We start from the raw sequence: 14,536 nt of genomic DNA, 5'->3' as shown, positions 1-14,536 counted from the left end.
ACGTAGATAATGCCTCAGAAAATCCGATCTGCCTGTTAACATGACAGTCGCATTGGCACATATCTGATTTACATCTGATTTACTTCCACATATGAACGAGGCCTGAAACCGATCTCGAAATATCCGAATGCATGCGTTTCTTTCCTGTTTACACGTTCATAGAACACATCCGATCTGTGTCACATATGAGCAAAACTTCGGAATTGGGTCACATTTCACTGACAGTGTAAACGAGGCCTTAGTGTCTGGTTTAAACATCACTTTTGGGCCTTAAATAATGGCACAAGTACCAGTAAACTGACTGGCGCAAACCTTAGTAAATCACACTGCATCTTCATTTAAATACTCCCATTAATATTTGCCTCTGAAAGGGAAACTCCTACAAATGCATATGCAATAAGTTCAGCCACAACAATAACCCTGTCCTCGCCTTTTCGGCGCTAATCTTTCACTGCGTGTCTTTAGTAAATCCTGACAGTAGTTTTTAACATCAAAAGAGGGTCTTCTGAAGCCAAATTAGAGCTTTTTGTCCAGAACACACTGAATTTTAATTTAGCATTCTTGCATTCTGCCCTTGAAAGACAGAAACACAGCAGACAGGACATTCTGCTAGCTAACTCGACTCTCATTTCACAAAAAATAACATCACTGTTTTTAGCAACAAGGCCACCTTCGGATGACAGAATCTCATTTTCGGATGACCTATCCCTATTCTAGTCGGGACCGGAGGAGTCTGCGTACCAGGCCACAGTTGATAGAGATGCCCTCTCTCGCTCTCTCCCCCGTGGCTCCTGTGCGTTTCAGACGCTCGGATCCCGCCAGGTCCACGAAGTGAAACTTGGCAGAGAGCGTCTCGTACTCGCTGTCAGAGACACCGTTCATCTCTCCGTTCACCTGGAGTGAGAGAGGGAAGAGTACAGAAACAATGATAGCTTTAAGCTACTAACACAAGCATCTTCTTAAATTACAATGCAAAATTACATGTGCAATCTTCAAAGTTTCTGCATTTTCGGTTTGCACAGACATGTTCAGTGTTGACGTTTCTAATGCCGGTGGTTTTATATAATTACTTTGCTTTGCACCGCAGCAGTGTGATGTTTAATACTTAAACTCACGACCTGCTTAAACTTGCTAACGGCTTTGTAACCCAGTAGTTTAAGCTTCCAGCTCTCCTCATGATGTGTGCAGCTTCAGTTAAAGCGTGACTCTCGCCAAAATGCAACCTAGGGTCTTTTTGTTAATCTACCCGAGGCAAACTTTCGTTTAAAAGCATAATTAGGATGGAAACGTCACTTTTAAGTTTGACCGTATTTTCGTTTTCAGTCAAAATGCCTTTTGAATGGGAGTGATTGGGGCACTTCTATGATAGCATCAGAAATGGCTATTTTTAAAACACTAAGAAGGCTCGACACAACATGAAACTGTGCTGGAAGTGTCACCAGAGGCTCTACACATGAACTCCAGCATTGACAACATTGTTTGTGTACACAGAGTTTACTAAAAAGAAAGATTTTGATCAACTCACAGTAGCTGTGTCCGCCGGCGTTTTGACAGTCAAAAATAGTCGATCTCCGAACGCAACGTAACATGAGGAGAGTAAAGATGGAAAGCTCCTAAAGCTTAGTTCCATATAAATTCACGGATAATTTGTTGTTTTGTCGTTAGTGAAAATCAATATTGACCTTGTATTTGAAAAAGGATCCTCATATAAGAAGCAACACTAAAATTCAGAGTCAGTTCATTCGCATTCGGAGATCGACTATTTTTGACTGTCAGAATGCCGGAAACACAGTGAGTTGTTCAAAATCTTTCTTTTTAGTAAACTCTGTGTACACAAACAATGTTCTCAATGCTGGAGTTCATGTGTAGAGCCCCTGGTGAGACTTCCAGCACAGTTTCATGTTGTGTCGAGCCTTTATAGTGTTTTAAATATAGCCATTTTTGATGCTATCATAGAAGTGCCCCAAGCACTCCCACTCAAAAGGAAATTTGACTGAAAACGAAAATACGGTCAAACTTAAAAGTGGCGTTTCCATTCTAATTATGCTTTTAAACGAAAGTTTGCCTCGGGTAGATTAACAAAAAGACCCTAGGTTGCATTTCGGCGAGAGTTACGCTTTAATATTCACGTGAAGTCTCAGTACCAGCTGTGGCTGTGGACACACTCTCATCTGGCAGAGGTGGATGGTGAAGATGGCATGAGAGCGGGAGCTCTGGGCGTTCATCTGTGTGCTGGCGGTGGTTCGGGACAGAGCGCCCAGCTTCAGACACTGCAGGAGCTGAGGAGAACACACAGCAGGAGTGAGGAGAATAGCACACACACCGTTTACTCTAGTCACCACAGCTTTATATGCTCATCTCAATAAGAGCCATTTAAAACAAATAAACATGATGCTAACAATAAAACTACATTTGCATAGCATTTAACTTTTTGCAGTGATATACAAAGCATTATTAAATTACAATAATACATATTTATTAAATGTTTCAGTTCATCACTGTGTTTTCAACAAAATGATATACAAATGATGGTGCTTTCTACTCTAATTGTTGGTTTACATGTAGTTAGCTAGCTTGACTACAGTTAATGAAGATGGACAACTAGCTTGCTTACTACTAACTTGTAGCAAGACTAGCTGTCGTTTTAATATTATATATTATTGGGATACAATTCTTTTTCTCTGTTTACACAGAGGCAAAAAAATGTTAATTATTATTTAATACACAGCATTACATTTTTTTAGAATGCCGTGCACTGATGCACATAAAAAAAAAAAAAAAAAAAGTGAATTTCTTTTTAAAAAAATTTAATTCATGTTGATTTGAAATGACGGAAAACCTAGATATCTGACCTCCTCCTCTGAGCTGACCAGCCGTGAGGTCACTCCGGTGGTGTAGATCCCTCCGCTCCCATCCTCATGGATCTTAATGTTGGACCTTCTGTTTCGAGCCTCGGGATCTCGTGCGCTGTCAAACAGGTCCAGGATCTCCTCATTATAAAGCTGCAGGACACACACACACACACACACACACACACAGTGACCTTCAGAGGGCAAAGGTCAAAAGGCCAGAGCCCCTGCATGTTTGACCTCGGGAAGCCCAGAGACCACACAAGCTGATGGACAAGGAAATGATAAATAATGATAACGTAATTCACACAACACAACAGCAAGACTGCAACTGAGCATCCTTTACTCGGGGAAGTGACACACAAGGACTTGATCAAATCAATTCAGGGTTCAAAACAATAAATCAAACTGCTAACATAGAAAGACAAAGTGCAAGACTAATGAAATAAGGGCATCTTAATGCCCCATTAAAGCCGCCCCGGGGGACGCCGTCCGTTCGCAGCCGCGGGACGCGAGACGAATCGGTGAGCCGCGTTTGTGCTGAACACACAGCAGCCCGTGCCAGACAGCAAGCAGCCCGGGTCGTTAAAACGCCCTGTTACAGGTTTAAACTCATTACCTAAGCCAGACTTTACACGAGGAAGGGGGTAATCGGTTTACAGCGACACTGCTGTCAGTGCGCCTCCTCCTCGCCTGATGTCACGCTAATGACCCATCTCCAAGAAACATGGACGTGCGAGGGGGGTTTCTCCATGTCATCAAGATGTCAATCACATTCGTTACGAGATGAGGCCAAGACACTGGGACTCCAGCCATCTTCCAACATACCCAATACACACTGTACAAAATGATTAATGACGATAGATAAAAGATTAGAGCAGTATGATTTACAAGAAAATACTATTTCAGTCATTCTACTAGGGCTGTCACTTTACGTTCGAAAATCAATTGCACAATCGATCGGACCAACCAACACAGGTTTCGAAAACGAAAACAGGGAATAGATTTTAATGGCCTTCTCTGGGAGCGCGTCCAGCTCGTCACGATACGCCCGCAGCGAACGCGCGTCACACAGCGACTGCAGGCTCTGACACACACACTTAACAGCAAATTATACTTCTGCATAATGTGTCTCTTTTTACTACAAAAATGTGAATTCTGCCGGTATTCAGACAGTCTCATGTATACAGATACAGATTCGGCTACGGTCTACAATTGTTTGACATTTCTAATCGTAAACACAGCCATGTAATGTTTTTCATTGTTGTTATGGCAGTCCACTCTGCTTATTGTTTTTCGAGAATGTTGCACACCTGTTTGTCATTGTGCACGAAACTTCACGCCAATAAATCATCAGGAATATTTGCGGACTTGTGTCAAGCGCAGCGCGCCCTCTTTACGTTCGTCCTAATGCCTGTTAGTTGTCCGTGGATTTGCCGTTTAAAATGGAAACGTCTTTAGACATGGAAAATCGATTTTACAATGGATTCAATGAACACTCATGTCTCAAAAATCGACAGCCCTACATTCTACTTTACGGTGAAGATTTTCTGTCAAAATACATTCTCTGATCCCAGTTTAATGTTTATTGACTGCTATCAGTATGCCATTGATGCGTTTATCTCCCTCAAGAGTCTCCCAGGCACCATCTAAACATCGAGAGCAGTTCGCTTAGATCTGTCAGTCTCTTTACGGCTCGACCAATAGCGAGAGTGGGACTGACGCGCTACATGGGGAAAGACATTCAGCTTCGGTTACAGAAGTGCAAGGTTACAAAGATTACGTCAAATGTGAACACGTCAAAATGTACCAATTTATAATGTTTATTTGTGTCCAGTTAGACAGACTCAAATAGCTGTTGCGCATCATGTCAAAAAAATGCACATATGTTGGATGGGTTTATGATAAGTGAGACACTTGCGTTCGTGTTATTCGATTGCTTACTCATGACACATAGCAACACAGCTAAATGTATTGCTAATATGTTGGACCTTTTATTGAAAGTAGCCTATATTAACCTGTCGAGACATGCCTTCACAAGCACACGTAATGCCTGGTTCAGATTACACGATTTTAGCCCGTCGTGGGGATTCGTAAACGACAACGGGCGTCGGGACGCAAGATTCGATCGTTTCATCTCGTATAGTGTGTCATAGTGGGCGACAACCTACGATGCTTGCGATGCTTCATGACATCATGGTAAAAAGACTAGCATGTTTCATTTTTTTTTTCGGTCCTCCACGACGGGTTCCGTCAAGAGTGAGTGAATGAGTGAGTGAGTGAGTGAGTGAGTGAGTGTGTGTGTGTGTGTGTGTGTGTGTGTGTGTATGCGCGAGAATGAGTGAGAGTGTGTATGCACGAGCGAGTGTGCGAGTGTGTGTGTGTGTGTGTGTGTGTGTGTGTGTGCGCGCGCGAGTGTGTGTGTGTGTGCGCGCGAGTGAGTGAGCGAGAATGAGTGAGAGTGTGTATGCACGAGCGAGTGAGTGAGTGAGTGAGTGAGTGTGTGTGTGTGTGCTAGTGAGAGTGAGTGAGTGAGCGAGAGCGAGTGTGCGAGTGAGTGAACGTGTGTGTGTATGTCAGTGATGCGCGGGTTGATCCAAAATGAGCGGGTGCCTGCGGTCACCCGCGGTTACCCGCGGTTACGAGTCATCCAAAAATATTTTTAATGATATTCGGGTCGCGGTCGGTCGGGTCGTTTGAAATAAAGATGCCAATTAAACCTTTGTAATTGATATAGTACTAGACACAATTTTCTATGAAATACATAGGCCTACACTTTATTGGCTGAATAACTGGCGCGAAGATGATGCACGAGCTCAGTCTGCAGGTAGAGATGGAGGCGGCAAGAGAAAAGGTGAAGACTGGGGAGTGGAAGCTCCGCAAATACACAAATAGAAAGAGCAAAGTGTGGGAGACATTTGCCGAAATAATGAAAGATGATGACCAAAGTGCTGGCTTTGTCATGTGTAGGCTACTTCTTGCGATGCTATTTACACATTTGATAGCCACAAAACTGGCACGACCAACCAGGCACGGCGCCAGGATTCCAGTTTTGGATGGGCCAGACCAACTGTGGGTGGGCCTTAAATTAAAAACGTTAAAATAATAATAATAATAAAAAAAAAACGTTATCCAATCACTGCTTAACCTAATAAAAAAATATTGACTAATATAGCCTACTGTTATATTATCTGTGCGTATACATAATATAGATTTTAATTTTTTAATATCTTTAAATATTTTGTTGCATTGTTAAAAGTTTCGGTGCATAGGACAGACCTATCCGCTCTCCATGGTTCTGACCAAAGAAGAGCGCTTTGGAATCTCCATTACGCATCATATGGGCTGCGGTTTCCGATAACATAGTCTCTTAGCGCGCTACGAAGACTCTTAAGGTATAACTTAACTAAAGGTATACTACCACTAAAGGTATCATTGCTAGGCGTCTATCATCCACTCGCGAGGCAGAGGCGCTGAAAGGCAGAGGCGCTGGCGCCCTCCTAGCAACGGCGCTGTATTTGGTAAAACATGATTTTGACGACTTCATTAAGTTTTGTTTTATAGAAAACTCTTTTTAAAAGATTTTCGTTTTGTATAAATTGTATCTTAATTTTGATCAATGTTGATAAATGAACAACTACTAGTCGACTAGAAAAAAAATAAAAAAATTGTCGGAGGCAGCCCTTATTCGCAGCCTTATACACACGTCTATGGCCCAATGACGCTACGATGAGCATTTACTACTTTTAAAAAATGCGGGTCAGGAAGCGGGTCGGGTACAATATTTTCTTTTTCTTTTTTTGCGGTCCGAGTTGCGGGCGGGTTAGTTGAAAACGTCGGTCGGGTGCGGGTTGTTTATACATTGACCCGCGCATCACTGGTGTATGTATGTGTAAGTGCGTATGTGTGAGTGAGTGCGTGTGTGTGTGTGTGTGAGACGGCACGCGATGACTGGTCGGAAAGCGACGTGTAGTCTGACATGTTTCTTGTCCACGACACGACAAGATTTTAGGAGTCAAAATCGTGTAATCTGACACAGTGACTATCGTAACAAACAAAAAAATTGTGTAATCTGAACCAGGCATTAGAGATGTGTTTGTGAGGTTTGAGTTGGGGAGGCATGTGACGCACAAAAGAGGCATTTGCTAGTTTGTTGGAAAATATGCTGTATGTTTGTAATTCCTCTAGGTGCCACTAGGATACAGAAACTACACACTTCACCTTTAAACAAGTAACACATTGAATTAAACGTGGAATTGTTTTTGAGTGAAAATTGTCCTACACCATTTTTTTTTTTTCGTACAATTCAACCACAATCATAATAATTACCATCATAAGGAGACCTAAATGGACAGCCTATTAAATTAGCCAGTCTGGTTGTAGTCTCACCTCCAGGAACTGGGCGCTGACTTTGAAATCCGGCGGGGGAATGTCAGCGCTCTGTGCCTCTAGTCTGCGCTTCTGGATGCCCTGGAAGAGCTGTTGCACTGCCCGAGGGATGATGCCCTTCTCCTCCTCCGTCACGTTCACGTCAAAGCCAGTGCCCATGGTGTAGGTCTTTCCTGAACCCGTCTGCGTGACAGAGCAAGACATTCACATGTGCACAAAACACACATTCACAACTAGAGATTGAGTAACTTGGCAATATTCAGCCATTTTAAGATTCTCAGCATCAAAGCTTTGTCAATTTCTTTATTGGGTCTTCATTTAACAATTTTGAGTCTCATTGCTGTTATTAAATTGTATTATATAATGTATAACAGCAAGAAGCCATGCGCAAAATTAAAATTCTCAAATTCTTTGGCCCACTGTGCTGAACGCGAAAATACTAGTTTTAACTAATAAAAAAAATACATTTATTAAATGTCATAATATCTACCATTTATATAATTGAAGTGATTACACACTTCAATTGGCATAACTTTACACTAACAAATTGCTTCAACAATTCTATAAAATTTCTGTTTAAATAAACTGCCAAAACTGTAGTTGTGTCTTGATGTACATATATAATCTATTTATATGAATTTTATCTAAATCAAATTAAATTATAATTGTGATTAAATGTAATTTAATAACAATAAAATAAAAAAATTATTTCATATGCACATCGCTTTTACTTCATGTCAAAGTTCTTGATATAAAATCCATTAAATTAAATCTTAAAATTGGCTAAGAACCTAAAAATTGCATTTTAAGACATTTTCAGCCCAAAATGTCAAGCTGCTGAAACTTTGAGGAAAACCAAAACATAACAAGAGGCGTTATTAGGCACAGCGTGAAGCAGCAACAACCATGTTTAATATTCATCAAATTATAATGTTCAAGAAATAATTACACATACTATTAAAGTCCCCCTGGAGTCAATAATTTATCCCTTAAAACTCATCTTTGATCACCAAAATTACATATTTAAACGTTTTTTCCTTCAAAGAAAACTACTTCATGCCTTAAAATAGCTTGAATGTAACTCTACATCCTTGCCTCATTTAGTATACGCAGTTCTATGAATATGCAATTTGAGCCCCGCCTCCACTCACTCACTCAGCTCAGAGATACACTGGTTGACGATCACACGTTGATCTGATTGGTTACAAGGTAGTTTGTGACGTCAGAAACACCAGCGATTTCAAACTGTGTTTTTGAGACTGTCTTTGGTTCACTGCAGTTTTAAAGGGGTCATATAATGGTACATGCACTTTTACAAGTTGATTGTACTGAAATGTGTGTTGGCAGTGCCTGTACACAACCATCATAAAATGATAAAAATCCATCCAGTGTTTTTTTTATTTTTATCTTCTTATATGTTTCCCCCTGTCTCAAATCAAGCCGTTCGATCTTGTGACGTCACACGGTCGGACACCCCTCCCACGATTGTTGATTGACAGCAGCGTTTCAACACAGACCCGCCCTCGCTCGTGAGCGAGCTGTCAATCATAGTTCGCGTGGTCATTGTTGATACGCAGGAGCAGAATGGCGTCTAAGCGATTGTGGTGTTGTGTTCTTGGGTGTAATAACGAACACAGTCATTTTGATGTTCCTAAATCCGAACCGCTGAAGACGCAGTGGCTGAGTTTTGTTTTCGAAGGGAATATTCCCCACGATCAACGTCAATGCTTTCATGTTTGCGCGAATCATTTCAGACACCAGACTGCTTTACAAACGAGGGTCAGTAACGTTATAAAGCTCGTTTTGCTAAGAAGCTGCTCCTGAAAAAAGGATCGGTACCAACTATTTGTGTTCCTGCTGTACCTCCAGAAGAAGAAGTGAGTGTAACGTTTTATTAACCTTTATATTAATATTTATATTAATCTTTGCAAATCGCTTGCTGCACGCTTCACGATGAATGCGGCTAAGGTTTACACTCAGGGTACATTACGGCATGTTTTCTATGTACGGCGTTCTCAATATAATTCATAATCCCACGTTTATAATGAACAACGCGTTATGGTTATTGTGTTATTATTACAAACGGTGTCCGCACAGAACAGAGGGGCGGGGTGAGCAAAGCTCATTATCATTTAAAGACACATGCACTTAAACGGCGTGCTGAAAACAGAGCTGTTTTTGACCAGGTAAAATTAGTGTTTTCTTACCATACTAATTAAAGTATATTACAAACTTTTAATTTAGACCCTAAAGAATCATATTAGCTTGTACAAAAATGGCATTATATGACCCCTTTAAGGAGAAAATACTCAGCAATGGTGTCAACTTATGAATTTGCCCAGGGTTTGTCTTAAAGCATATTAAAAACACCACACAGACATTTAAACAACATTAAAAGCTTGATTTCCACCACAGGGGGAATTTAATCATTTTAGATAATTGGAATAACAATAGATAATAAAAAACAGGGCATTCTCACTATAGTATTCCTCTGTTTAAACAGTAAATAAAGCGACTGTGTTCTTTTAACGCTTGTGTTTAGCAGAACTATTAGAACATTAGCAGAACTATTCCTGTCAGGTGTTCAAGTGTCCACTCATGTTTTAGGAGACTTGCATCCACTATCATACATCTTCTAACACACAGAGTTACAGTTTGAGCGATTAACCCCGATCGCCGCACACTAGGTGCTGTAAACCTGAAGAGCGTGTGACGAGTGAAACCCACAAAAGACGCCAGGCACAGCTGTCGCATCACCCGAGCACTGAGGGAAAGGTCGCAGGGTCACGGCCGTGTTAATACTTACTCTTCAGAGAAATGAATGAGCTGACGATACGGGTGTGCAAACAAGAAGGTTTAATACGATTCAGATAAAGTGTGGATGTTTTTGCTAATCTTTGAACCATTTTTGGCATTGCAAACAACTCATCTGTCACACACATCGTTTTATCAAGTGTGTAAGACCTTACTTGTCCATAAGCGAAGACAGTTGCGTTGTATCCCTCGAAGCAGCCTTCAATGAGCTTGTGAACGCAGGCGCTGTAGATCTGCTGCTGCTGGGCGTCCAAGTCGAACACAAAGTCATACGTAAAGGCCTTGTCTTTACCCAAGAGCACCTGGGGCTCGCCGGGGGTAACCAAGGTGCAGATGTGACATCCCTCAATCTTCTCCTTCGCCATCTGCGGCCGGATCCTGGTGAACAGAACAAAAGACAATTCTACGTGAAAAAAATTCAAGTCGTGTGAGAACTGCCGTATTTGACCAATCTGAGAGTCTACTCTGACACAGAGCGGAAGGGGTTCAATGTTTATAAAGCCAAAAAGCTGACTGGACGGCTAGCCAACTCTATCTCTATCTCTCAGGTTAATAATACAGCATTATAAATAGAAAACTTATCATTTTCATCATTTTCAATAGTAAAAATATAAGAAATATCAGAGAGAAATTGAGGTAGATACTGTAAGGCCCGCTATATTGGTCCAATTGCCGGTTCGCCAATACACGGGGAAGGTATCACGTGTTCTGTCCTCACTCATGCAAAGTACTGGTTGGTTAAATTTGTAATACATTAATCATATGTATTTACTCGTTAATTCATCTGACTCCATAATTGAAAGGTTTTAATAATATCTGTGCCTCACTAAAAGTGAGCAAATGTTTGACTATTTCTTTTAACCATTAAAGGAACAATGTCAAAATCAGTTAGAATAATCACATGTAACAATTTAATATTTCAGATATCAGAGATCAATTCCACAATCAATTCAAATATCTAGAACATGATTATACATTGGTTACACCAAAGAATCTTACCCATCTTGTACCTGAGATAGAGAGAGAGAAAGGGAAAGAAACAGAAAGAGAGAGACAGAGACCCTATTCCATTCGTGTCCAGCAAAGAAGAGCCCCAGAGAGAGCGTGAACACCTTCTTTTATCCTTTTTGACCAGGTGACATGGGGGATGGGGGAGACCACCCTCAAATGGCTCTGAACCAGTTTTCTCTAAACTTCTATAAACCTTATTTCCTTTTATTTTATCTATCTGGATATGAGATATCTGTACCGCTCACTTTGAGACATTTCAAATGACACAAAAAACATAACAGTCAATGATAAACATTCACATTAAACCATGTTCTTGTGTGCGTTCTTAGTTGTTGTGAGAGGAAGTGAGGTTGTATGGGGGAGGTCAAATGTTAATTAGCCAGCAGTGCCCTTTGTCTCATTAGACCAGGCCCCAACCAGTATTTTCAGTCTTACAATACCAAACTATCTTTAACTGTCACTGGCTGTCAATTAAAGGCAGGGTAGGTGATTTGTTCCAGAAACATTATTTGTTAAACTGGTTGAAAGGATCTTCAAATCCTGATAGCAATCACTAAGTTAGGTGGTCTAAATGTATTTATATGTATATATGGCGTCTGTGGAAGGTGTAGGACCATAAAATGTTCATCCAATCACTGCATTCGGTCCGAATCTTTTCATTTCGCCTGAATGATTGTGCAGCAGTCAGGCGGGACCGGTCAGTGCTCTGTAAGTTATGTTCATAATTATTGTAATGTTATGTGCTTTGAGACACGAGGTCGTTTAACGCTTGTGTTTGCTCCCTGATGTGTTTGTTCGTGTGTTTTGGAGGAGCTCTGAAGGGAGGGTGGGATCTTATGCTTTCAAAGCTAGCTCGCTATTGCTAGCCTCTCTGAAAATTGTCTACCCTGAAAAGTGCAATGGTCAAATGGGAGAAGTCAAAGAAATGGACAAAAAAAAAAGATGGCGCAGCTTATGAACACCCCAAATTCAAAATCTCAGAAATTTTGAAGATGTTCATAAGCTGTAAGCCATAATCATCAAAATGATAACAAATAAAGGCTTAAAATATCTCACTTTGCATGTAATGAGTCTATATAATATATTAGTTTCACCTTTTAAGTTGAATTACTGAAATGCATGAACTTTTGCATGATATTCAAATTTTTCGAGTTTCACCTGTATTTTGCCCAACCCCTGTAAATACACTGTTGGACAATGTAAGTGAACAAGTAAAATAATCTAGTGAGTGTGTGAAAATTGTTTTAAGACCACAGGGCAAACAGCACCCCCCAAAAAACTCCCAATTCCAGTGATTCTGAAATGACATGAATGCACCAGTGGTTATGAGGAAATGAGGACATAGGCTTCATTATTACCCAGTAAGAACCAACAATTTTCAACCAGGTTGAAAGAACAGGTGAAAGCACTTTTATTAATGGACGCAAACACTTCTCATGTTAACATCAAGGTTAATTGAGTCTCCAGGCAAAAAAAAATGTATAATAATTCATTAAACAATTAATTAAATCAAGTCAATTAGCTTTTGCTTGGGGGCATTTCTGATTAGCTGATACACATTCATCTCTACTATGGACAGTTCTTTCCAATACATTTGTATCAGCTGACATGAACTGAACATGATCTTCAACAAAATTAACAAGACTGATTTCAAAGAGATCACGAGGAACCTGCCCTTTTGATTACAATCAACTTGCCTTTAGGTTCTATAATTTAGGACATTTTGGCCAACTTTTTTGTTACTCTCATTAAAAGGTAAAACCGCAACCAATCAGAAAACTTGCAACCACATCGCAACATGCTAAAAACCATCCACAACCACCAGTGAGTGGTGATGCGCAAACAATACTCATCATTTTGTCTGGATAATGTAAAAATCTCATTTTAAACTGCATTGTAATAATGACCACCAAGGTAGACCCCATTGCTCTTGGATGATAACAGTCCTACTGTCCTCCATCTCTGATACACACCAACTCATAACAAACACAACACACACACACACACACACACACACACACACACACAGGGCTGTTTCGCTCAGTTACATAAAAGAGGCCCGGAGAGACATGGGAACACTGAGAATATGTTACGTATGGACCGACCACTTGCTCGTTGATATGAATGAGGACATAACACAGGCTTAGACTATTATTCTAATATATAGTCAATTCTTATTATTACACCCACCCTAACCCAAACCCATAAAAAAACATTCAGATGAAGCCTTCATTTTTAGAATTTAAAAGGTACACACAGTAATTTTTCCTCTTTAAAATGTTTCACACATGCATACACACACACACACACACACACACACACACACACACACACACACACACACACACATACATATAAAAAGAAATGTTTATATGTGAAAAAAAACATGGATTAGTTTTACGATCTTTATGAACTTTTTGAAGCGTCAAAGTGGTAGTTGTGTAGCTGTCAATGGAGGGACAGAAAGCTCTCAGATTTCATCAAAAACATCTTAATTTGTGTTCCGAATTGTTATTTTCAGAGGACAGTAAATATATACTGCTATACAGTATATCGACTACTCTAAAATATATCCAAGTTTCATTTCTATATTATTGTCCCTTGAGTAGATATACTAAAATGTTTGCTAAAATGTGAGGGGTGTACTCACTTTTGTGAAATACTGTATATATACACACACACACACGCACACACATAATATAATTATATAAATGTATTAATTTAACATGCTTTTTTGTCATATTTAGCAAACTTCTGGGGAACATTTAATAGCAAAGTACAAACACACCACGATCTGCAAAGGCGGCCCTGCAAGATCAGCAAAACGTAGACCACAAACACACTGTCAGTAGCAGTTCAGACACGGGCAGCGCATGTTAGTCCCATCTGAAGCCTAATTCTGTGAGATACATTGATCATCAGCATCTACAGCTGTGAGGGATGCTCAAACCCACCCAATGTGGCAGGAAATGAGAGAGAACCATGAATAATCAATTAACAAGAGCACACATGCACAGTCACACACACACACACTCCACAGAATGCAGACTCAATCCTTTCTGCTTCACACACACATCTATCCACATGTACCCATCCTCCTCTCTCTGGCCTCAGCTGGGCCTCGGCCTCTCCTTTATCCTCTTCCACAGTCAGAAGAGAAGCATAATCTATAGCGCATTGATCAGGAGGACAAACACAACACATGAGGCGCTCCCCTGAGAGGATCACACACTAAAAATAACCCCCACGCTGGAGGATTACACATCCGCTTTAAAGCTGTGAACGAACGCGCCGTATCTTTACCTGCCATCAAACACTCTGATACGGCCCTCAAAACTGATCTCAGATCAGCGTGTGTCGAAGGCTTGATCCGGTTATCTTAAAGAGCCATGCGATTTATAATTTCCTGAACGTCTCAGGGAGATTATTAACACTTTGCTAAATAATTATGTTGATATTTCGCATAACAAAGT

General features: G+C 40.5%; 1 protein-coding gene across 4 annotated transcripts in view; it reads right to left on the bottom strand.

Annotated features, from left to right (window-relative positions):
• kif21b (kinesin family member 21B) overlaps nt 1–14,536 on the bottom strand; it is a 98,509-nt gene that overhangs the window by 50,370 nt on the left and 33,603 nt on the right. For all 4 annotated transcript variants that reach the window (XM_084394833.1, XM_084394830.1, XM_084394832.1 and 1 more), the window contains exons 2-6: nt 10,208–10,430; nt 7,239–7,421; nt 2,853–3,002; nt 2,145–2,279; nt 742–894 (exon numbers count right to left, since the gene is read on the bottom strand). In XM_084394833.1, coding sequence (XP_084250959.1) covers nt 742–894; nt 2,145–2,279; nt 2,853–3,002; nt 7,239–7,421; nt 10,208–10,430 — 844 coding nt within the window. The remainder of the gene's footprint in view (nt 1–741; nt 895–2,144; nt 2,280–2,852; nt 3,003–7,238; nt 7,422–10,207; nt 10,431–14,536) is intronic.

Source organism: Rutilus rutilus (genome assembly GCF_951802725.1).
Source record: "Rutilus rutilus genome assembly, chromosome: 22".
NCBI lineage: Eukaryota > Metazoa > Chordata > Actinopteri > Cypriniformes > Leuciscidae > Rutilus > Rutilus rutilus.
The sequence above is the reverse complement of the archived record's forward strand: the minus strand, read 5'-3'. Positions and strand labels throughout refer to the sequence as shown.